This window comes from Varanus komodoensis, unplaced genomic scaffold (assembly GCF_004798865.1).
Source record: "Varanus komodoensis strain SLA01 unplaced genomic scaffold, ASM479886v1 scaffold78, whole genome shotgun sequence".
NCBI classification, from domain to species: Eukaryota; Metazoa; Chordata; class Lepidosauria; order Squamata; family Varanidae; genus Varanus; species Varanus komodoensis.
Window position 1 is genome coordinate 929756 of NW_025336455.1, and position 21624 is coordinate 951379.

Below are 21624 nucleotides of genomic sequence, written 5' to 3' on the forward strand. Positions count from 1 at the left end.
GGTCCAGACATACAAGAGCGGTTCTGGCCCACCTGCATTGGCTGCCTGTATGCTTCCAGGCACAATTCAAGGTGCTGGTTTTACCCTTTAAAGTCCTACATGGCTTGGGACCACAATTCCTGTTGGAGTGCTTCTCTCAACCCCAATCTCCCCAGACTCTGCACTCTGCCTCTGGGGCCTTCCCCCGGGTGCCAAGCCCTCGAGAGGCTTGGAGAGCGACAACTGGGGGGGGAGGGCCTTTTCTGTGGTTCCCCCCACCCATCTCTAGAACAACCTCCCTGCCGTGGCCCACCTGGCAACAAATTTGCCATCTTTTCAGCCCTCTGTAGAGCCCTCCCTGGTCATTCAGGGCCTGACACAGCCAGATGCCTTTCTCCTATTCTTGGCCAGATCTTTCTATGTTTTTAATGTTTTCATGCTATTTTAGATTAATCATCATTCTTGTTCATGTTTTTATCTGTTACATTTTATCGCTTTTATCCTTTGTTGTAAACCACTCAGAGAGCGTTGGCCGCTGGCCGTATAGAGACGAAATTAATAACTAAATAAAGCAGCGGCACCTTCTGCCCCATCATTTTCTAGTCTTTACCAATATTTCCAGGCCCCAGAAAGATTCATGCTGGGTGCCCCCTCAATCCCAGAGCAAGCCCTCCATGGTCCAAAGTTCACTGCGTCCCAGAGCTGCCAACGGGCCGCCGTTCAGCAAGCCCCCCCTTTCCTCTGGGTGCGTCTGATGTGCTGGAGCGACTCGCCAGATCTGAAATGCTCCACAGGTGACGTCTGTGCGTTCCTGTTTGTAATGGAGAGCAGCCGAAGCCCAGTGGGAAAACTCGTGCTGGGCACACCGAAGGTCGAATGTTCCTTCCTTCTCATCTCCGGTTACAGGTGGCAGAGGCGGGAAAGGCTGGTTGCTTTGCCAGAGCTCTTGCCCAGTCCAGCCGACCGCGCAAAGCGAGCTGGGCAGAGGGCCCTGCTCAGGGAGAAAGGCTCATATGGCCACCACCCCTTCCGACAGCAACCTCTCGTGACCGAAGGTGGACAGGATCAGAGCCGAAGCAGGGCTGCCGAGGGCACGGCCAGGGGAGCACAAGCTCTCCAGACATTTTAAAGTGGGGGGGGGGGGCTGATGGAGGCATGGGGCACTGGCCCTGCAAATGCCAGTCAAGTGAAAGGCAGCGCCACGAATGTGGCAGGTCATTTGTCAACAGACGCAGGGCTGTGCTGTCCAACGGGCGGCGGAAAACCCATGCATGGCTGGAGAGCCCCTGGCCAGAAGAGGAGCCCTCCAAGGGATAATGAGGGGATGCTACAATATTTCTTTGCAAATCCCACTTACGTGTCTGCCTTACTTGTGGCAGGAGATGCCACCGAATGCCATAATTGGCCAGCTGCTTGGTCAAAAATAATCCATTTGTAATGCTCGCCTCTGTGGTGATCCTGGGTTGACGAACTGTGAGTTCAGACTTCAGTTTGGAAGTGCTTGCAAGCTTTGGGGCATGCAACAAAGGCGTTTTCCTTTAAAGGAGAACTCTCGTCCAAGGTTACGTGGATGATTTGGTTACTCTGAGCAAAGAACAACCTCACTTGGGTAAGTTCTCCCAAAGGCATCTGGTGCCCCTTCGTTTTCTTATTTAGGACTTCCTACAGTAAAATCACCCCACTCTGACTCCGCAGGAGCTTTCTTCTGGCCTTCTGGCCTACCCTTTCCTCCTGGCTCCCGAGGGAAGCAGTTCCGCTCTCTTGGGCGTGTTTCGTCCTCGTTTTTCTGGCGCGGCTGAGTCAGGCCGTCCCGAGCAGGCCTGACTTCAATGACGCTCAGTGACAGAGGCGCAAAAGAATGTGGGTGCGTCTGCGACAGGAGGGGGCAGGGGCTGAAGCCACCTCCTCATCCCCCTGTTGCACACCAGCACCCTTTGTCACGACAAGAATGGCTCCTTTGATGGCGGGCTGGCCTCTCTCTGGGCTCCATTGTACCAAGCGTAATAAGATGCGCTTCCCAGTTTATCGGCCTGCACAGAGAAGCTGGCTTGGACAGCATCTTGCCCCGTGTCCTGACATTTCCAGCCTGCATAATGTTCTCCTTGAAGCAAAGAAGGCCTCCTCTGTTGGCGGCCGAGCAAAGGCCAAGACCCTGGAGGGCCAGCTTGTGCGGCGGGAGTTGCTTCCTTGGGGGCAAGGGCTCATTCCCTCCAGAAGCAGGTGTTTCTGGGAAGGGGGGGCATAATAGAAAGAAGGGGACTCCTGCCACGGAAGAGCAACCAGGACGGCATTCACAAAGCCAGCGCCAAACAACCAGGGCTGAATTTTGCTGCAAGCTCCGCCTGGCCGGGTACTGAGATATTTCCGCAATGGCCGTTTGCTGGGAGGGAGGGGCCAGCAGGGCCAGGGAGATCTCCTCTCAGCCCTGAACCCCGCTGGATGACTTCGGGGCGCCCCCCCCCTCGTTCGGCTGAAGCTGCCTCGCTGGGTTGTTGGGAGGGTGAAGGGGAGTGACGAGAACCACAGAAACCGCCCTGAACATGTTGGCGCATACCAAATACGATTGGGTGAACTGGAGGAACCTTCCGCAACCTGATGTTCTCCAGATGTGTGGACTGGAATTCCCAGAACTTGTCAGCCGGCCAGGAGGGTACTGGGGTGGAGAAGACCACCCCACCCACCCTCCATCTCAGCTGCCAAGCAGGGCAACGGAGGAGGGCAGTCCCTGTAGAGTTGCATGGGAAAGTTGCTTCTGTACAGATGCAGCCATGAAAACGGAGTTGCGACTCCAGAGGTTCAAGCAGTCAGAAAATGGGGGAGAGGGCGCGACACGGAGCGACATGGGCTGGGAAGGCTACATCCTCACCTTTCTCCTGCTTCAGAAGCAATCGTGGGAGCAGGAAAGTCAGCCTTTAAATCATTGCCTGTCTCAGTCTAGTTCCCACTGCTTTCTTGGACTCAGTCTTAAGGATAATAATTATGCCTGCTTCTCAGTTTTCCACCAAGCACATGCAGGCCCCAGAGGAGGGGAGGGAATGAGCAAATCACATCATTGCCAACAACAGCGGGGACTTAATTTCCGATCGAGGTATGGGGGACGTGGGGCGCTCCCCACCAAAACCTTGGCCTTCTACGTTTGGACAGTGCTCTGGTCCTTGCTTTTCTTAGGAAGCATCTCACGGCAGGTGGGTGGCATCTGCCTGAACTGCTTCACTCCCCTTCCCCAATTCCCCTCCCGGCCTCGTTCTTTAATCTCGGTATGCAAGCGGGTAAATCTAGTCTCAGTGGATGCCTGTCTAGGAGCTGCTTGGGGGGGGGGGGTCAGTGGGGAAGGCTTGGGGGGCACCCTCTTGTCCAGCCGCCGCAGCAGCTTTTATAAAGGAGGACGGCGAGGCTGTCATGTTGCCACAGAACGCGGCCACCTTCTGCATGACCCGCTGCAGTATGATTTTTCCGTGGGCAGTTATTTTTATTCTGCCAGGTTTTGGCTGGATTTTAAATCTGACCTGCTGAGGATTTGTTTTATTGGCCCGTTTTAATGTTGTCAGACAGTTTGGGGGCTGTTTCAGGGCCGAAAGGCAGCATATCAGTTATGCTATAAATAAATCAAAAACAGTTTTCATTTTCATGGTAACTTTGATGTAATTTTTCTTCCTGGAGCAGCTGGGATGCCCAGGGGGCATTCCAGGGACCATTCTTCTAAGCGCACACTTGACTCTGGCCTCACTCCGGGGGCATAGATCTAGATTTTGGGACGGCGTGCTGCTTCAGAATCAGATCTGTAATGCAGAGGGAGGGACAGCTGGGTGCTTGCACGCCGTTCTTTCTTCCGGCCGGGGCAACTCCCAAGTTATGACCGATGCGGCAGCAAAGGATCGGGCGAGCCGTTCTGGGGCTCCCTCTCCACCCAGCCTCAGCCCCAGCAGCTCCCCGAAAGGACTGTGGCAAAGGCGCCGTGCAGAACGCAAAAGCGCCAGCTTTCCCTGGCAGAGCCCTGCGGGGCGCGAGCCTGGCCCGGGGGCTTGGAGGCTGCCCCAGGCAGCTCAGCCACGGCACACAGCACGGGGTGAGGGGTGGCTTGTGGGCGTGGAGGGCAATCCGGTCCTGCTCCTCCAGACGGCGATACGCCACCCTCCAGGGCCAGGGGCCGGGGCCTGTATGCCCCGTTTGCTGGGGCACATGGGTGGGAGGCTGCTGCCGCTCCCCAGTCCTGCTGTGGGATTCCCACGGGCAGCTGCCTGAGCGGAACACGGGTCTCGTCTGTATGTGCAAGAGGGGCTGCCCGGCGTGTTTAAATTAGCAACCCCGTGCAGCAGTCCTGCCGGGCAAAGGGTATTCCCCCCAGAGGCCGGCGTGGCGCCTGCACCAGCCCAGAGTCCCGCTGAGGCCCCCAGGCAGTCGCGCGCGTGTCTCTCACGGCGGCGGCCTTCCTGCGCTCGGTCGCAGGGGCTGAGCTTCTCCCGTATCCTGGCGTCCCGTAGCTGGCGTTATCCCGAATGCGCCCCTTCAGCCCTCCTTCCACCCCTTCGCCACTCACATCCCGAGCGCAGAGGCTTTGCCGCTAGTTTGCGTTAGGTAGTGCAAAGGCATTGCGGTCGGGCGACGTGTTTGAAGCGGGCACCGCACGCTCCTCCTGGTGCGCATCAAGAAGACTTCACTGGGAATGGGCAGAGTCCCGTGCAGATTTGTAGCCAGAACAGAGAATGAGCCCATGCGCGCCTTGGAATGAGCAGTGGCGTAAATCCCCTCCTTTTTCTCCCGTTTGCCCATCGCTGCCGTGGCCTCTTCACATCTTCTTTCAGATTTCAGTTTTTCTACATGCTTGCAAAGCACCTCATTCACCTTGGGCCAGGTGCACCTGGTGAGACACGATGCCGGCCAGACCTCACTACCGCAGGAAGTGTGGCTCTGTTTATTAATTTTATTGTGAATGTTGATAGATCAAACTAATAAAAACCATAAAATAAAGAACTATAATTTTCTTCCATCACATTTGAATATGTCCTTTGCAATAGATATTGATGCAATCAGCACACCTAAATATTTTATATATGACAACTTAAGCTTAGTTATTCATAGATTTCCACAAAGGCAAACCAAACACCCATCTGTTTGTCCATTCACATATTATGCTTAACGACCACCCATTCAGTAATTGAAAGCATCCTTCAGTCCTCAGCCTATTCTATTATGGAAGGTGGCTGTTTGTCCTTCCAGTGCTCCAATATTAACATTTTCGCTGTGAAAAGGACATGGAGACTCTGTCCCAGTTGACATTAAGTTCCAGGAAGCAGGTAGACAGCTGAGAAAAAGTGTGCAACAGTACATTTTATTTATTATTTTCACATCCCACCTTTTTCCCTTTCAAGGTGGCGTACATCAGTCTCCCGCTGCTGCTCTCCATCATAACCTCAAAACAACAACCCTGGGAGGTAGGCTGGGCTGAGAGGCTGTGGCCGGCCCAAAGTCTCCCAGGTGGCTGCATGGCTGAGGGGAGACTAGAACCCACATCCCCCGAGTCCAGTCCCGCGGGACTCTTGACCAGGACACCACACCGACTCTCTCTCGCAACCTTAGGGAGTTTCCCATTGTATACGTATAATTCCCTTCTCCCGAAGACAGGCGCCCATTGGGCTTTGCCAAACCATAGGGGTAGGGGCAGCAGGGTGGGGGGTTCCAGCTGCACTTCAGGCTGGATCGAGGACCCTCGCGAGGCAGGGCTGTGAGGATCTTCTTCCGAGGGAGGCTGGGAAGGTACCCTTCATGCCCCGGTAACCAGAGAGTGGTGGGAAGTTTCCCCGCAATTCCTGGCCGGCAGGGGCTCACCCAGGTTTGGGGCTGGGGCGTGCAGTTTGCAGCCCTCCAGGTGTTCTACGCTCTCATGAGCACTGGCTTTGCTGGCTGGGGCTGATAGACGCTGTACACCAGGGTGATATCACCGTGCCTATTACTCCCCGAGTCTCAGGGATGTGTGCAAAGCCGTTGCAGCCTGTCCAGTTGTTCAAAAACAAATAAGGAGCTGCCATGGTGAGATAGCAGCTCCGTTTTTCCTTGCTTTGACCTTCAAACATTCCGGAGATAACGTGCCGCTTTGGGCGCCTTCTTCTGCAGCAGACCGAGCCAAGTGTGATGAAAAAGACCACCTGCTCCTTGCCTAGGATGTGAGGAAGCCCCAGTGCCATGTGATTCTGTAAAATCGGCTCAGAAGGTGGCCCATCGGGTTCTATATGGCTTACTTGCAAGTAAGTCCATATGAGCTTCAGCCTTAACCACCTTATTTACTCCCAGGTGTGCTGGGCAGATGTGCACCTGGTAATCCACCGGGTGAGGCCCAGCGAGATGGGGGTGCTGTCAGGGGGTGGATCATCTGGCTTGGACTGACATTCCGCTTTTCCGTGCTGCCCTTATCCCTCTTTCAGGCCAAAGTCCACTTCCATTCTGGAGGAGCTCTTGGCGGCTGCATCCCAGTGGAGGACAAGGCCAAAGGCAAAAGGAACGGGCCGGAAAACTCCCGGGAGTCCCTTGGACTGCAAAGAGATCAAACCAGTCAATCTGAAAGGAACTCAACCCTGACTGCTCTCTAGAAGGCCAGATACGTCCATATCTGCCCTCCCGCCCCTTGAGATCGGCGGCAGAGGCCCTTCTCCGGGAGCCCTCCGTGAAGGATATTAGGAGGGTGAGTACCCAGAGGAGGGCCTTCTCTGTGGTGGCGCCCCACCTATGGAATGCGCTCCCCAGAGAGGTCCGCCTGGCGCGTTGTTATTTGTTTTTCAGTGCCAGGCCAAGACCTTTTTATTTAAAAGTTATTTTGTTAATTTATTGATTGTATTTATTGAGTTTTTATGTACGTGCCGAGATGTTTCCGGATTTTTAAGGCTAATTATATAATTGTTTATTTATGTTGTAAGCCGCCCCGAGGCTTTTTGCGAATGGGGCAGCATAGAAATGGTTTAAATAAATAAATAAATACTGATGATGAAACTCAAACACTTTGGCCACCTAATGAGAAGGAAGGACTCCCTGGAGAAGAGCCTGATGCTGGGAACAATTGACGGCGAAAGAAGGAGGGGGTGGCAGAGGATGAGGTGGCTGGATGGAGTCACTGAGGCGGTGGGTGTGGGCTTGGATGGACTGTGAGGGGCGGTGGACAGGAAGGCCCAGAGGAATGTTGTCTACGGAGTCGCGATGGGTCGGGCACGACTTTGCGACTGAACAGAATACCTGCCTCCTTCAGCCTAAAGTTCTTCCTGCTGCAACTAAGCCTCCAGAGAGCCCATGCCAAGCCCTTAGGAGGAGACAGCAGCACAGGTGGGAAAGCCACCGGACCAACGGCGGGCAGTTGGATGGAGGAGGTGAGGCCAGGTGGCTTCCGTGCAATCCCGAGCGGGGCCACCGATGTGCGACACCCCAGAGAAGGGCCGGGAAGGGATGCTTGCTCCAAGACACCGGCAGCGGCGGCGGCGGCGTTCCAGAACCTTCAGCCCGGCCAGGGTGCGCGAGCAGAGCGCCCGCTTGCCGCCATCTCATGGCCACGGCTTGTGACTGCATGTGAGCGGCGGGGGGCGAGCGCGCCACGGCCGCTCGGTGCGCGCGCCTCTCGGCGCTCGTCCGCGTTGCGCAGGGGTGGGAGGCCTTTCTGGTCCGTGTGATGCCCGGCGGCGCATCTGGCGCTTTGAACCCACTCGGAGGTATGAAGCCTGCATACCGTGGACCAGGATTCATCGCCTGGGATACTCATTCTGAATTCCGGCGTGCTTTTCGCTCTCGTGCGTGTGTGGGCAGCCGAGGCACAGAGAGGATTGTTCTGCACGCGCTATTTTTAAGCACAAGGTGTGCTGTCGAGGCGGGGGAAAGGAAGCTCGCCACAGGTGCGTTCCTGGGAAAAGAGGAAAGCCCCGGAGCTGGCTCTGCCGCGAAAGAGGCCCTCTTGAGACCGATGCAGGAGCTGCAACTTGGCCTGGAGTTCCCGTTCGCCTCAAGCCGCAGCAACGTTTGTTTAAGCGAAAGGACTCGGGCCAAGGTTGGCGGAATCTTAAAACAGCGAGGCTTTGGCCGGGCTGAGCAGAGAGGTCCTTGGGAGATCAGGAAACCTGCCAAACTGAACACTTAACGGGGCTGCAGACAGGTGCGGATTTGCTGCGGGTAATGCGGGGACGTGGAGCGGGGCAGGGTCCTGCATGTGTTGGTTCTGCCCCAGAGCTCCAGCTCGCAGGGTTGTTCTCGACTGGCTAGATGGGGAAAGGGGGGGGGGGGGGCTGAAGCACATGCACCACCTCAAGCTCCCCAGAAAAAGAGTGTGATGTCATTTGCTTCCCTAAGATATAATGCTCCCCCTCTCCCAGTTTGGATTGCTCCTAAAGGGGAGTAGGGAAGCTGCTAGTCCTGCTCACCATCTATCTAAACATAAACGGAGATCACTACCAGCTGCTGGGGCATATGGGTAGGACGGTGTCCTGCTCGCAGGGTTCCCATGGGGGCAGCGGGTTGGCTGCCCTGTGAGCAGAATCCTGCACTGGAAGGACCCCTGTTCTGATCAGCAGCCTCTGCCAGGAGAGCCCCTGTCGGGCAGCGCTGCGCACGCGTAGGCAGAACATCTGCGCCGGGCTGCGGGACGCATTTTTGGCTGTCGACCTGCATAGGCGCGCGCGCGAATTTACTAAAGAAAAGCGTGGGGGGGAGATCGGGGGCCCACCCGGTTGTCGGACGCCTTCCCGCACCCCGGGGCCTGCGTTCTGCGCACACTCAGGGGCACCCTCCCGTTTACAAGACCGGGAAAGGCGCCGGTGCCGCGCCGCGCGGAGCAGGCCGAGCTGCTCCGGGGGCGCCGGGCGCGGAATCCATTTCCCAGCGGGCGGGCCGGGCCGGGCCTGTCGCGTTTGCAGGAAGCGCGGCGGCGGCGGCGGGGGCGGAGCGGCGGAAGGCGGCGTGGCGGGGCGGAGCGGCGGGCGGCCCATCCCCGGCCCCGGCCCGGGTCGTCTTCGGCGCTGCAGCGGCTCGGCTTGTCTCGGCTCCTGGCTCGCTCGTCCGGCGGGTGTGCGCGTCCCCCGAGCGGGGCAGCCCAGAGCGGGCCTCCGAGGCGCCCGGGTGAGCCGCGCACCGCTCCTGGCCTCGCCCTTCCGCCCACGCGAAGCAGCCTCCCCGCCTCCTCCGGTGCGGCACTGCGAGCGCCTCCGGGCAGAGACCCTCCCTCTCGCACGCCGCAGGCAGGCCGGTGGCGGTGCCCGGCCGCCTCCCCGGCTCCCCGCCGCCACGCGGCTGCAGGCCGGCAGCAATGGAGGGCACGGGGCGGCCGAGGGGCTGCAGCGCTGGAGGGCCCGCCTTCCAGGCCCCCCGCCCCTCTTCCAGCCGAGCCTTCCTCGCGGGGCTGTTGTGGGGAATGAAAGGAAGGACGGATCCTGTGCGCCCCCTTTGCGCACCCCTCTTTGGGAGACGGGCAGTATAGGTCCATTCCTGCAGTTCGCAGGAAGAGAGGCGGGAGCGGCGCCTGCCCCCGGGGGGCATGGAAGGGCCCCCTTTCTGGCTGGGGCGGGGGGGGCAGTGATCCTCTAGGGCAGCACTTCCCAACCTTTTCCAGTCACGGAAGCTTTCTGAAGGCATTTTTTCCTGCAGAAACCGACCTCAATCCCTGATTTACTAAGGATTGTGAACCCACAAGTTCTTCCCTCTCTCATGTGCATCTCGTCTGTTTTGCATAATGCAGTAGGTTTGGAAAGAAAGAGAAAGCATTTTAAAAATACCAAATGAACAAAGTGATCGTATGGTAATTCTTTTGCTTATTCCTAACACTAACACTATGCAACAGACTCCTAGGAACCAAATGATGTGGTGCGTTTCCTCGTTTGCTGCTTGGACGCCAACTGGCACTAGAACAGTTGGCCTCGTGTGGTTTCATTTTAAAATCCGTTTTAAATTTGATTGTGGAGATTTTTTGCAGAACCCCTACCAGGCTTTTGTGGAACTCTAGGCTTCCACAAAACATGGTTTGGGAGCTGCTACTCCAGAAGCGCCCTTGCGGGTCCCCTGAGCACTTTGAACCAGCTCTCAGTTCTCTGGGGATAATTTAACAGCTGACTGTTGTCACTAAGGGTTGGACAGCCCAGCAAAATGCAGGTGTTGGATGCCCACCTAGTCAAAGCCGCTTAGGAACCCAGACTGGGCGGAAACCCTGGGTACAATTACTCGGTGGCCTCAGCTTCCCCCTCTGCGATATGGGTACAATACTCGCGGCCCCTCTTACAGGGCTGGTATGTGTATTGCTGCTACTGTCTTGCAATGTGTCTGCAGCACTGGAAGGTTTCCTGGGTAAATCTGCCTTCCCTGACCTGGGCCCTTCCAGCGTGCCTGGCTGCGGCCCCATCATTCTGAGCTGCCTGGGAGCGATGGGATTGCGGGCCAGCACATTCTTGGGTGTTACAGACATTCCATTAATGCTTCGATCCCCCTTTGCCCCCGCATGTGCAGATCTCGCAGTCATGGCCGAGCCGGCGAGGACGAAGCGCATCTTGGTGACGGGCGGCTCGGGGCTCGTGGGAAGGGCCATCGAGAAGGTGGTAGCAGACGGAGCAAGGCAGCCGGATGAGGAATGGATCTTTGTGTCCTCCAAGGACGCAGACTTAACGTGAGTGGGCTCTCCAGCTGCGGTTTTGGAACTCTGCTTGGCTTTTGTGTTATGGCACTGGATTCTGGAGCTGGCCCGGAGGTCCTTGCTTGTGCTGCCCGCTGAGCGGCTGGCCCGGAGGTCCTCGCTTGTGCTGCCCGTGTGCCCTTTGTCCTAGCTGAGGGCATCCCCAGCCCAGCCCCGTCGTTTTGGAAAAATTCGGACTGGCAGAGTTGCATGAGGAAAGGAAGGGGAAGTGAAGGGCAGAGCTGAGCTAGGTTCAGCCTTGCCCAGGCCGCAGCCTGCCAGAGACGTGGGGTGGCAACTCCACCATCCCCGAGAACATGGGCTGCACTCTCACATGCCAGGGTGGAAGGAACCCCTGGCATGGGGAAGGCTGGCCTAGGGCCACCCAAAGGAAGCGAATGCTTCTGAGCAACCGTGGACATAAATCCGGCTTCTCCAGAGCAAAGGCACTGAGGCAAATGCTCTGTTTTGCTGTGTGATTTCTTAAGGGTTGCTTTTGGGCTGCCCTGAAGCGGAGCAATCGGGAGGGCTGGGTAACCAGGCCCAGGGCGATCCGGACGGTTGGACTGGTGGGTGGGGAACGGCAGTCCCTCGCCTCCTTAGCGCCTCCCTTCCTTTCAGGAATGCCGCAGAGACCCGGGCCCTCTTTGAGAAACACAGGCCCACCCACGTCATTCACTTGGCCGCCATGGTCGGGGGACTCTTCAAGAACATCAAATATAACCTGGATTTCTGGGTAAGGCTTGTGCATCTGTTTATTTTATCCATTCATGCATCTGTGAGTGGCCTTTTGGCTCAGATGGAACCCACCCCTCCAGCTGACCTATGATTAAAATTCTCTCTTAAAATTTCTCCTCCTTTTTATTTATTTCATTCCACTTCTGAGTCGCAAGGGCAAGTAATATTCTGGCCTCAGGAAGTCTCCCCCTCCCCAAATCGTGCCTAACTTGTGTTGTGCAATTCAGTGCTAAATGACACTGATGTCAAGTGTTTCGTTCTTCTGGAAATGGCCCAAGTTGGAAGACTGGGGGAATGTTTGGGGAGCCAGCTGAAACAAAGACTGTGATGGAGACACATCATACAAGCCAACTGTTTGCAAGCCTCTCCTGTTTGGTTTTTTTTTTGGGGGGGGGGATTCCTGTGCCAGCAGCACCTCACACCTGCTGCCCACCCCCCATGTATATGGGGTTTGGTGATGGCTGGAATAGCAACCTATAAGTAGGGGGTTCCCCCCAACTGAGTTGTCGGTTTGAAATTAGAGCTTAGCAGTTCACTCCAATGTGTAGTTGCTCAGAAGGAAGATCTTTAGCATGAAAGGAGAGAATCCAAATGCAGATGGCATTCCCGAAGTAAATGCGGAGTATGTACTTGCTCTGAGAGAACTCCCATCCTGCAAGGACTCGGCTCTGCCAGTCGGAGACTGTGCACCAGCCTGCTTGTTTAATACATGTGCTCTCAAATGCTTTGTTTTTATTCTGTTCTCATCACATGCATTTTTATGGAATGTGTACTTTTTATGACCAAAATGAGAACAAAAATAGTCTTGTCTGCAGAAGTGATGTATAGTTCAGACAGCATGAGCTGGTTGCTTTCTCACACCTTTGCATTGTGGCTTGTATTTTTAGTTTTACGAGTGAGTTCGGCGGGGCGTTTCTGTATGGCAAGCAGTATTTTCTTGGGTTCCCCCTTAAATCTGGCTTCCTTCCAATTTCAGGGGGCAACTGTGAGTTTTTCCATGTTGAAAAATCTAAAGTATTCAGGGGTGTTTATTCAGTGTGCGTCCTACTTAGAGTAGACCCCTGAAATGAACGGGACTTAAGTCGAGCTTGCCCTTGATGCAACCCAGCGGCAGGAGGCGGTTGCCCTCGGTCACCTTGGAATGGGCTTGAGGTGCCTGCCCTGCCCGCATCCGTTTCCCTGCTAGCTGCTTCCCTCTCCCGGTGCCGAGAGATTCGGGCCCTGCTCCAGGAGGGGGAGCCACCACCGTGCTCTGCAGACGGTCCCTTTTTTCTCTCCCGGATGTGGAAGGGCTCAGCGGCATGTGGACCGGCCACGCAGAGCAGAACACGTGGCGCAGTGTCGTCTCCGGCGAGGGTTGTTTGCCGAGGCAGGGCTGTGCGCGCAGAGTCCCTTTGGCCTTAATCCGAGGGCTTGCCTGCCGCACGTGCTCCGTCCCCGTGGCACGTCCGTTTGTCTCCTTGTGTGCGCAAGCGGGGAGGTGGCAGGTGCCGGGGCGGCTCGCAGGGAAGGATGCAGCTCACGCCTTGCGAGGGAAACTCCCCTCGTCCCACAGGTCGCCACGGGCGGCTCTCCACCTGTTCTGCCAGCAGCTTCCATCTGCCGTGTTCAGTGGCGAGGGAGACGGGGGGTTGTAACCCCAAAGGTCCGGGGGCTTTTTGCTGCTCCAGATCGTTGGTCCGCCCTTATTGCTCTTCCCCGTCTGATGGGTACCAGCCCTTTCGGGAAGAGCTGTTTCCCCACTGAAGGGGAGCCCGTTTTCTAGCAGGGCAGGGGCTCGGCTCCCCTCTGCAGCCCCTCCCAAGAAGAGCGCTCAAGACGGGCACCAAAGAGGGAGGCAGCCCTTGCAGGCGTGGGGGTCCCGTCCCCTTCTGCCTCGCCTTTGCACCTGCCCAGGTGCTCCGGCCCAGCCTCACTGCCTGGACAGAGCGAGGGTGGGCAAGGACATCCACTGAATGCCACGGCCCCAATCCATCGCTATTGGGGTGGCCCATGTTAAGCCGGGTCGTCTCCCAGAGATGTGGCACGATTGCCTGGCCCAGGAATACACGTAATTGTCTTTGCGGGGAGTTGGCATCTTTTAATCATGACGCACAGCAGTCCTGCCAAGCTCGTGAATGTTCAGGCCGCATCCTGAATGTCCAGTATCTCCGCAGGTCATCATCCTTTTGTGCAAATGGGGATTCGGGCAGGTGCGGGAGCGATGGCCTTTTGATTCGCAAGCACTTCTGTTGAGAACTCTTGACCCCTGAAGTACTCCAGGGCTCAGAGGAGACCTAATGATGTTAAGCAGACAAGATCCAGACAGCTCTGAAATGGGACCCCCTTTCCCTCACCCCGCCCCCCAACACTCTTCCTTCATCGTTTGGGGCTGTCAGAATAAGGCCAGGAAAGTGTCTTCCCATTGAATATATTTCGGCTCAGCGCCAGCCCTAAGCACCAGGGTGCTGTCTCAGCCCTGGTTCTGCAAAGCAGAAATACAAACAGCCGTCTCCGTTTTTTCAGTTGACCATTCTTGATTTGTTTTATTATTGATTATTTATTTATTTAGTGAACTTCTATGCCGCCCCGTTCGCCGAAGCCTCGGGGCGGCTCACAGACATAATACGGAATATTACGTTTTGAATACGGACAAGTCTTTTAGGAGGCAATCCTCTGCAAGCTTGGAAAGGAAAAGAGGCCTATAACTCCCAGCATGCCCCAGCCAACTGTGCTCCCAGCATGCTCCAGCTGTCCTGGCTGGAGCATGCTGGGAATTGTGGCCTTTTTTGGCTGAATAAAGCATGGCACAAACGTGCATTTTCAGTTCATGGTTCCTCTTTGTTCTAGAGAAGGACTTTGTGCTCGAAATGCAGGATTATACCTTAAAATCCATGAAATGAAATTTTAAAAAAATACAGAGGAGTAGAAAAAGAGATCACTGGAATGTCCATTGAACATAGGACAATCTGAACATTCTTTGATATCTACTTACAATCCCTACTTCTTGCCTGTTTTGTAATTAATTTAAACTGTTACGCTAGAAGTTTTAGTGAAATGAAGTATTTGGGTTGTTTTTGTCTATGTTTAATTGCTGTTGTTATTGTTGTTGGCTTACATTTTTATGGCAAAGCTTTCTCGGTGGTTTGCAAGAATAAAACCCTGAAACACAATATCACTATACTGCATTTGAAAAATACTGTTGATGATTCGGCAATGCCTTCATGTTTTTTTATTATAGTTCTTGGGCTGGGAGATGCTTTGGGCCCAAAATGTTGAAGAGCAGCCTGTGATTTAAAGCGATTGTTTACTTATTCATTTGTTAGATTCATCTCCCACTGTGTTTCCCTCATACATGACCCTCCTCCCACCTTCATTTTATCCTCACAACAACTGCCCTGTGAAGTAGGCTAGGCTGAGGGCTTAGGGACTGGGTCAAAGGCACCTGGCTGAGTAGGAACTGGAACCACAGCCTCTGGCTACGGGGCGGCATACGAGTGCAAGAAATACATAAAATGAAGAATAGAACCCAGGCCTCCCGAGTTCCAGTCCAGCATTCCTAACCACTAGACCACGCTGCCTGAAGGCTTTTTGGCACACCTGACACTCATCTCTGCCTCTCTCTGCTCACTGCCCCCCCCCCATGCAGCGGAAGAACGTGCACATCAACGACAACGTCCTGCACTCGGCGTACGAGTGCGGCGTTCAGAAAGTCGTCTCCTGCCTTTCCACGTGCATTTTCCCTGACAGGACCACCTACCCCATCGACGAGACCATGGTAAGGGCCGCGGCGTGCTCCCTTCCCCAGGCCCAGGCGGGCTTCCCCGGGCACTCCCTGAATTGTTACTCCGGGGTTGGGGTCTGCTCGTGGCACACAGGCCCTGTTGCGTTTGGGGTGCAAGCTTTTTGCGCGGTGGTCTGCTGGGTGGGTGGCTTACGCCCTGTACGGGTGCTGGGAGATGCCCTGCTTGATTTGACACGAGCAGAGAGCATCTGGCCTTTGAGGGGAAACGGACGGCCATGGCTGCTCCCAGAAGGTGTCCTCTGCCTTGAACAAGACATATTAGTTCTTGTTTCAAAGAGAAGATGGGATCTGAGCCGGCAGCGACAGAGCAAGGCAAGGCGCTTGGGCCAGTGGCGGAGACCTCGATGAAGACGTCGGCCAGTGCGCGGCTGCTGCGAAAGTGGCAAACGCCACGCCAGGTGGAATTAGGCATGGAGTAGAAAATGGAACCGCCAAAGTCTTGCTTCCCTTGCACAGATCTTTGGTGTGGCCACACTTGGAATCGAGTGTTCAGTTCTGGTCGCCTAATCTGGAAAAGGACAATATTGAACTGGAAAAAAGGACAGGGGAGGGCAAGAAAAGCGGTTAGGGGGCTGGAGCAGCCCCCCTGTGGGGAGAGGCGACAGCAACTGGGACTGCTCGGCTTGGAAGGAAGGCGAGGGAGGGGAGGCAGGGCAGAGGGGCTTACAGTGATGGCTGGCGTGGAGAAAGTGAGTGGAGGGGGGAGGCATTTTCTCCATCTCCCTGACATTCACATCTGAAAGGGGGTCTTCCAGTGGAGCTGATTGGTGGGAGGTTTACGGCAGATCAAAGGAAGGACTGATGCACCCAGTGTAGCATTAAACTCGCTGCCACAGGAAGTGGTGCTGGCTGCCAGTCTGGGTGGCTTTAAAGCAGGATGGGGCAGGTTCAGCAGCTGCTGGCCTTGCTGGCCACGGCTCCCTCCTTTCCCAGAGGCGGCCTGCCGGCACGCCCCGGCAGCTGAGGAGCTGGGCAGGCGGAGGCCCTGCACCCCTCCTGCCGGAGGGGCCTGGGGGCAGCTGGCTGGCCACCGTGTGCCCCGAGTGCTGGACTCGGTTGCCCTTCGCCTGGTCCAGCCGGGCTTTTCTTCTGTTCTTGCAAGTTTTAGAAGTCCTTTTATCCGGCTCCTGAGCCAAAGGAAAAAAGCCCCTGGAGCGGCTTATTAAGTTTGATTTCTTAAAAAAATATTCTGTGCCACTTACAAGTTTGGACTCTATGTTTGGTAAAAAGTGAGGGATTTTAGTTCCCAAACAAAATGAGGAAGGGGCAGCAGCAGGATGGCAAAAGGCTTTGACCCCCTGACCTCTGGGGAGTGCCCCCCCCCGGCCCCCTTCATGCTAGTTTTACCTCCATGCACATTTGCAGGGGGCTTTTGACTGCCTTGCAAAATGTTTCTTTTTTCCACCTTTGGGATTACTTTGGATTCTGCTTTCCTCCTCCGCTCCATCCGGTGTTCTCTTTCTGGGACTGGGAAGGCCTTTCTGGGGCATTTAGGCTAACCTAACCCAAAACGATGTCCTGCATTCCAGATTCATAATGGCCCTCCCCACAGCTCCAACTTCGGGTATTCTTATGCAAAGAGGATGATTGATGTTCAGAACAGGTATGTCTCTCCTGAACAGGTATGTCTCTCCCTGCCCCTCAGCTGTGGGCCTCCCCGTTGCAGGCTGTTCCAACTTCCCAACCAGGTTTTTTTTTTTTTAGCAACTTGTTGGTTTTTCTGTGGGATAAATAGATTGTCTTCAGAGACAGTGAATTCAAAGGTATGCTTGATGGAATTCATACATAAACTGAGTCCATTGGGTAACTTCACCTGCTCGTGTTCCCGGTCATGTTTATCCTCGCTTCTTCAAACAGCAAATTTGGGCTAATGCAGGCCGCCCCCCCCCCCCCCGCGGATGGGCTCAGCAGGCCAGGCGGACGCCAGCTGCCCCCGCTTCTCACTTGTTCCCCCCCCCAGGGGCTACTTCGAGCAGCACGGGTGCCGCTTCACCGCCGTCATTCCCACCAACGTCTTTGGGCCGCACGACAACTACAGCATCGAGGACGGGCACGTCCTGCCGGGCCTCATCCACAAAGTCTACTTGGCAAAGCGTGAGTGTGGCCGGCGCCGCTGGCTTTCCGGGGGGCACCGGCGAGGCTGCCGGGCGGGGCTGAGCGCTGCCCCCGCCTTCTGCAGGGATCCTCTCAGCCGCAGAAGGCCGCCAGAGCGGCGCTTAGCCGAGGGGCCTACCGTGGCCCTCCGTGCATTTTCCTCCATCGTTCGGGGACGGAGGAGAGGAGGCTGGGCCAGCCGTTCCCCCTTCAGCGGGTGCAGCCACGACTCCCACGCCCTGCCGGGGACGCTGGGAAGGAGAGCTGTGCGGGACATGGTAGGAAAGCTGGATCATGGGGCCGTTCTCCACACGCCTCTTCTCTCTCTCCTCCTCCGGCAGAGCGAGGTGCGGCTCTCACTGTCTGGGGGACGGGCACGCCGCGGAGGCAGTTCATCTATTCTCTGGTGAGCTGGCGTGCGGAGATGGAGACGCGTGGGCGCGGGGGGGGGGGGCTGGCGTGGGGATGGGACCGCTGCAGAAATGGGCAGAGCAGCTGCGGTGCAGACTGCGGCTCTGCTTCCGGCGGTTGTGCAGCGTGGAGAGGGCTTACGAACCATAAATAATAAATAATTATAGCAAAATGCAAGATCATAAGCATAGCAAAGCATAGCTGAGCACATGATGTTAAAACCAAGTTTAAATATTTAAATATTAAAATACTGGGCAAATAAAAAGGTTTTTGCCTGGTGCCAAAAAGAATATAACCGCAGCGCCCGGCAAACCTCTCCGGGGAGCGCATTCCACAGTCTGGGTGCCACCGCAGAGAAGGCCCTCCTCCGGGTATTCACTCTCCTGAGCTCATTCAAGGAGGGTTCCCGGAGCACGGCCAGAAGAACTTGGAGAAAGGAACCGGAATCTCCCTTACAGGAGCCAGGCCTTTGGGTGCCTCTCTTGACACCCAGCATGGGTCTTGGAACCTCTTTTGATCTTGTCACAGAATTGGGAATATTTTAGTAATGGCCAGGAGGTTCAGAGGGCAAAGATGGAACGGTGGGGAACGGCTTGCCAGGGATGGTCAGGTATCGGGGACCAGGAGACGCTGCATGTTGTAAGTATAAAACAGGGCCTTGTTTCAGTTGGAAGATGCTGGACAGATTTACAAATGAGTGTTTAAAGATAGGAAGGGAAGCCGGCTTAAGGGGCCTGCAGCCAGGGGGGCTCGCTGAGGAGAGAGACAGCTCTTGGAGGAGGAGTGAGGACACACGCGCTGGCTTGGCTGTGCCCGCAGGACCTCGCACGGCTGTTCCTCTGGGTGTTGCGGGAGTACGACGAAGTGGAGCCCATCATTCTGTCAGGTACGGCCCATCCCCTCCCGCTCACCACCTCAGAGTCGCCTGGTTCTGTGCGGCCTGGAGCTGTTGCTAGAACAGGAGCGTGCGGGTTTGGGCGGCTGGGTGGCTTCCCACCCCCTTGGCACGTTTTGAGCCTCAGTTTTCTCCTTCTGTGAAATGGGCTTCTGACTGCTGGTGTGCCTCTTGTGGCCACTTGGCCCCACCAGACAGAGTGGCCACCAGACTCCACTGATGGGCTTCCCCGGGAGGTGGTTGAGGCCTCATCAGTGAGGGTGTTCAAAGACAGGCTGGACATGCACGTGGTGGGCATGTCGTGAGCGGAGCAGGCTGGAGCCGGGGGTCAGACTAGATGGCCCAGGAGGCCCCTTCTGACTCGCTCTGTTTCTATGTACACGTACCCGGGCATCCTTTACCAATTCTTCTGCCATTTTGCGCCCTTCCTTAACCCTTTAATCTGCTGCTTCTAGTCTTCAGAAGATGGGGCAGCCCCCAGTAATGCTTGGGGAGAGTGGGAGGGGAACCCTTTCCGAACATGGAGGCCTCTTCTTTGCAGGAGAAAGAGGGCGGGTTGGAACTGGTACAGGAGAGCCTGGGATATTTGAACCCTTTGCCATTGTGGGTTCATTTTTGATGCCTTCTCTTTAGTTGGAGAAGACGACGAAGTCTCCATACGGGAAGCGGCTGAGTGCATCGTGAAGGCCATGGACTTCCAGGGAGAGCTCCTCGTATCCTTGCGCGTGAGTTCCAAGGCACCAGCCGAGCCAAGGATCTTCACAGATTCCACTTAATCTTGTGCTTTGCTTTGTCTGGCTGCCCTTTCAGCGTTCTGCAAAGCCAGGACACGAAGTCCTGGACCTTTTAATTCAGATTGAGCGGCTCGGGGCTGCTTCTTCATTCTTCTTGCATGAATTTCCAGCAGATCAAAATATTCCCAGATGCTTACCCCTCTTCAAGTGGCGATTTGCCCTCTGGAGAGAAACGGGGGTGTTGCGCATTTGTGTGTGAGTTGCCAGTGATCTGGAGGGCATCTTCGTGGGCGGGGTGGGGTTTGCTGGGGAGAAGAGGTCAGGGCTCAGATCGGGGCCCCGTTCCTTAACTTCCTCCCAGTTCGACACCACCAAGTCAGATGGGCAGTTCAAGAAAACAGCCAGCAACAGCAAGCTGAAGCGGTACCTTCCGGATTTCAAGTTCACGCCCTTCGAGCAAGGTGAGGGAAGCGAAGTCTGGCTTGGAGCGGCATCCAAGGGGCCGCCGGGCGGGCATACGGTCGGCTGCTCGGTGAACAGAACATGGGCCTGGGTGGCCCCCAGCCTGTTCCCGCAGAGCGGTGCTTGCGGAAGAGGAGCTGCGTGGCACCTGGTCAAGCCAGCAGCCTCCCCGTTCTGCTGACTGCTTCAGTGACCCCTTCCAGCCACCTCATCCGCTGCCGCCCCCTCCTTCTTTCGCCGTCAATTGTTCCCAGCATCAGGGTCTTCCCCAGGGAGTCCTTTCTTCTCATTAGGTGGGCCAAGAATTTGAGTGTCATCTTCAGGGTCTGGCCTTCTGAAGAGCAGTCGGGGTTGATCTCCTCTCGGACTGACCGGTTGGATTGCCTTGCGGTCCAGGGCCTCGCAGGAGTCTGCTCTCCTTGGCCAAGGGCTGAGCCCACCAAAGAAAAGCCTGAACTCCTCCGGTTCTGATCACTCTTCCTCTCCGCCCTGCAGCTGTGAAAGAAACTTGCAACTGGTTCTGCAGCAACTACGACATCGCCCGGAAGTGACGCGGGGCCCTGCCGGCTGCCCGCAGTTTGCATCCAGCCCCTCCGGTCGTCCTTGCTGGGACCACGAATGCAAATAAAAGGGGCCCGTGTGGGCAGCATCCCGTCCGCCCGCCTGGAGCGGGGCGCTCCGCCTTCCAAAATGGAGCCACTTCCACATTTATTCCGGGAACGTGCTTTGCGGCTGTGGTGTATTTAGCAGCAGCGGTGGTGGTGCAGGGGTCTCCTTTTCTGCTTTCAGCAATCATTTTGAGGACTGGCTTGGGGGACTTTGACCTGTGAGGCTGGAGGGTGGTCTTGGGACGGGGCGCCACATCCTCAGCCCAGCTGCAGGTTTGCGTTGTTGCCACGTGCGGTCGAGTCATCTCTGACTTGTGTAGAAACCTCTCTCAGCATCTCCACATCATGCAGTCACACACTCTGGTCTGTTCTGCTTCTGTGCAGGCCTATTTCTAGGTGCAAGGGGAGCTTTTGCCCAATTCTCTGGCTTTGGGAGGAGATAGAAACATAGAAAGAGAGCGAGTCAGAAGGGGTCTCCTGGGCCATCTAGTCTGACCCCCGGCTCCAGCCTGCTCCGCTCACGACATGCCCACCACGTGCATGTCCAGCCTGTCTTTGAACACCCTCACTGATGAGGCCTCAACCACCTCCCGGGGAAGCCCATCAGTGGAGTCTGGTGGCCACTCTGTCTGCTGGGGCCAAGTGGCCACAAGAGGCACAGCAGCAGTCAGCAGCCCATTTCACAGAAGGAGAAAACTGAGGCTCAAAACGTGCCAAGGGGTGGGAAGCCACCCAGCCGCCCAAACCCGCACGCTCCTGTTCTAGCAACAGCTCCAGGCCGCGCAGAACCAGGCGGCGCAGGTGGTGAGTGGGAGGGGATGGGCCGCACCTGGCAATGAGCTGCCCATAGTAGACGCGGCAGCTCCAGGTATTGTTTTCACGCAGGTAGAGGCCCATCAGCCCCCACGTCCCGCCCTGAGCCTTGTCCAGCCCTCAGAGCGAAGGCTGGAAGAGGCTCCGGAGTATTTCAGATGGACTCTCGCTGCAGCCCAGATCAGGGATGAGCGACTGGTGGCCTTCCCGCCTTTCGGCCCACAGCTCCCATCAGCCCCAGCCTGCTCCGCTTAATTGCCTGGGATGCCTGGATTCGTGAGAGAGCACAAGCCAAGGGTGGTGGATTTTTAACTGCGGCTCGGCCGTCTCGTCTGGATCCAGCTGTGGCATCCCGGTGTGGTGAGTTTGCACCTCAAAAACCGCGATAAGCCATGGTTTGCTCTGCTTAGCAGGGTTGCTTCCTGCTTTGTCCCAACCAGACAGCACAGCCCACGGTGCTGGGAAGCCCAGAACGAGAGCAC

General features: G+C 56.2%; 1 protein-coding gene across 4 annotated transcripts; it reads left to right on the forward strand.

The window, feature by feature from the left end:
- The first annotated feature begins 7873 nt into the window (after positions 1-7873).
- On the forward strand, positions 7874-20412 carry GFUS (GDP-L-fucose synthase). 4 transcript variants are annotated; one of them, XM_044453355.1, is made up of 11 exons: positions 7874-7999; positions 10441-10597; positions 11225-11339; positions 14970-15098; positions 16655-16728; positions 17086-17219; positions 17561-17625; positions 18450-18516; positions 19159-19238; positions 19621-19720; positions 20217-20412. In XM_044453355.1, the coding sequence occupies exons 2-11, from the start codon at positions 10452-10454 to the stop codon at positions 20270-20272; spliced, it is 966 nt and encodes a 321-aa protein (XP_044309290.1). In that variant the 5' UTR covers positions 7874-7999; positions 10441-10451; the 3' UTR covers positions 20273-20412. The 4 variants fall into 4 exon arrangements, with proteins under 4 accessions (XP_044309290.1, XP_044309289.1, XP_044309287.1 ...); XM_044453354.1 differs by having other exon boundaries at positions 7882-8104; XM_044453352.1 differs by lacking the exon at positions 7874-7999 and adding an exon at positions 8940-9063.
- The last annotated feature ends 1212 nt before the right edge of the window (positions 20413-21624 follow it).

Excerpts from the sequence above, each read along its gene's own strand:
- GFUS (XM_044453355.1), top strand. The coding sequence starts at position 10,452 with ATGGCCGAGCCGGCGAGGACGAAGCGCATCTTGGTGACGGGCGGCTCG. Across the intron at positions 16,729-17,085 it reads ATGATTGATGTTCAGAACAG|GGGCTACTTCGAGCAGCACG; the intron begins GTATGTCTCTCC and ends TCCCCCCCCCAG. Across the intron at positions 19,721-20,216 it reads GTTCACGCCCTTCGAGCAAG|CTGTGAAAGAAACTTGCAAC; the intron begins GTGAGGGAAGCG and ends TCCGCCCTGCAG.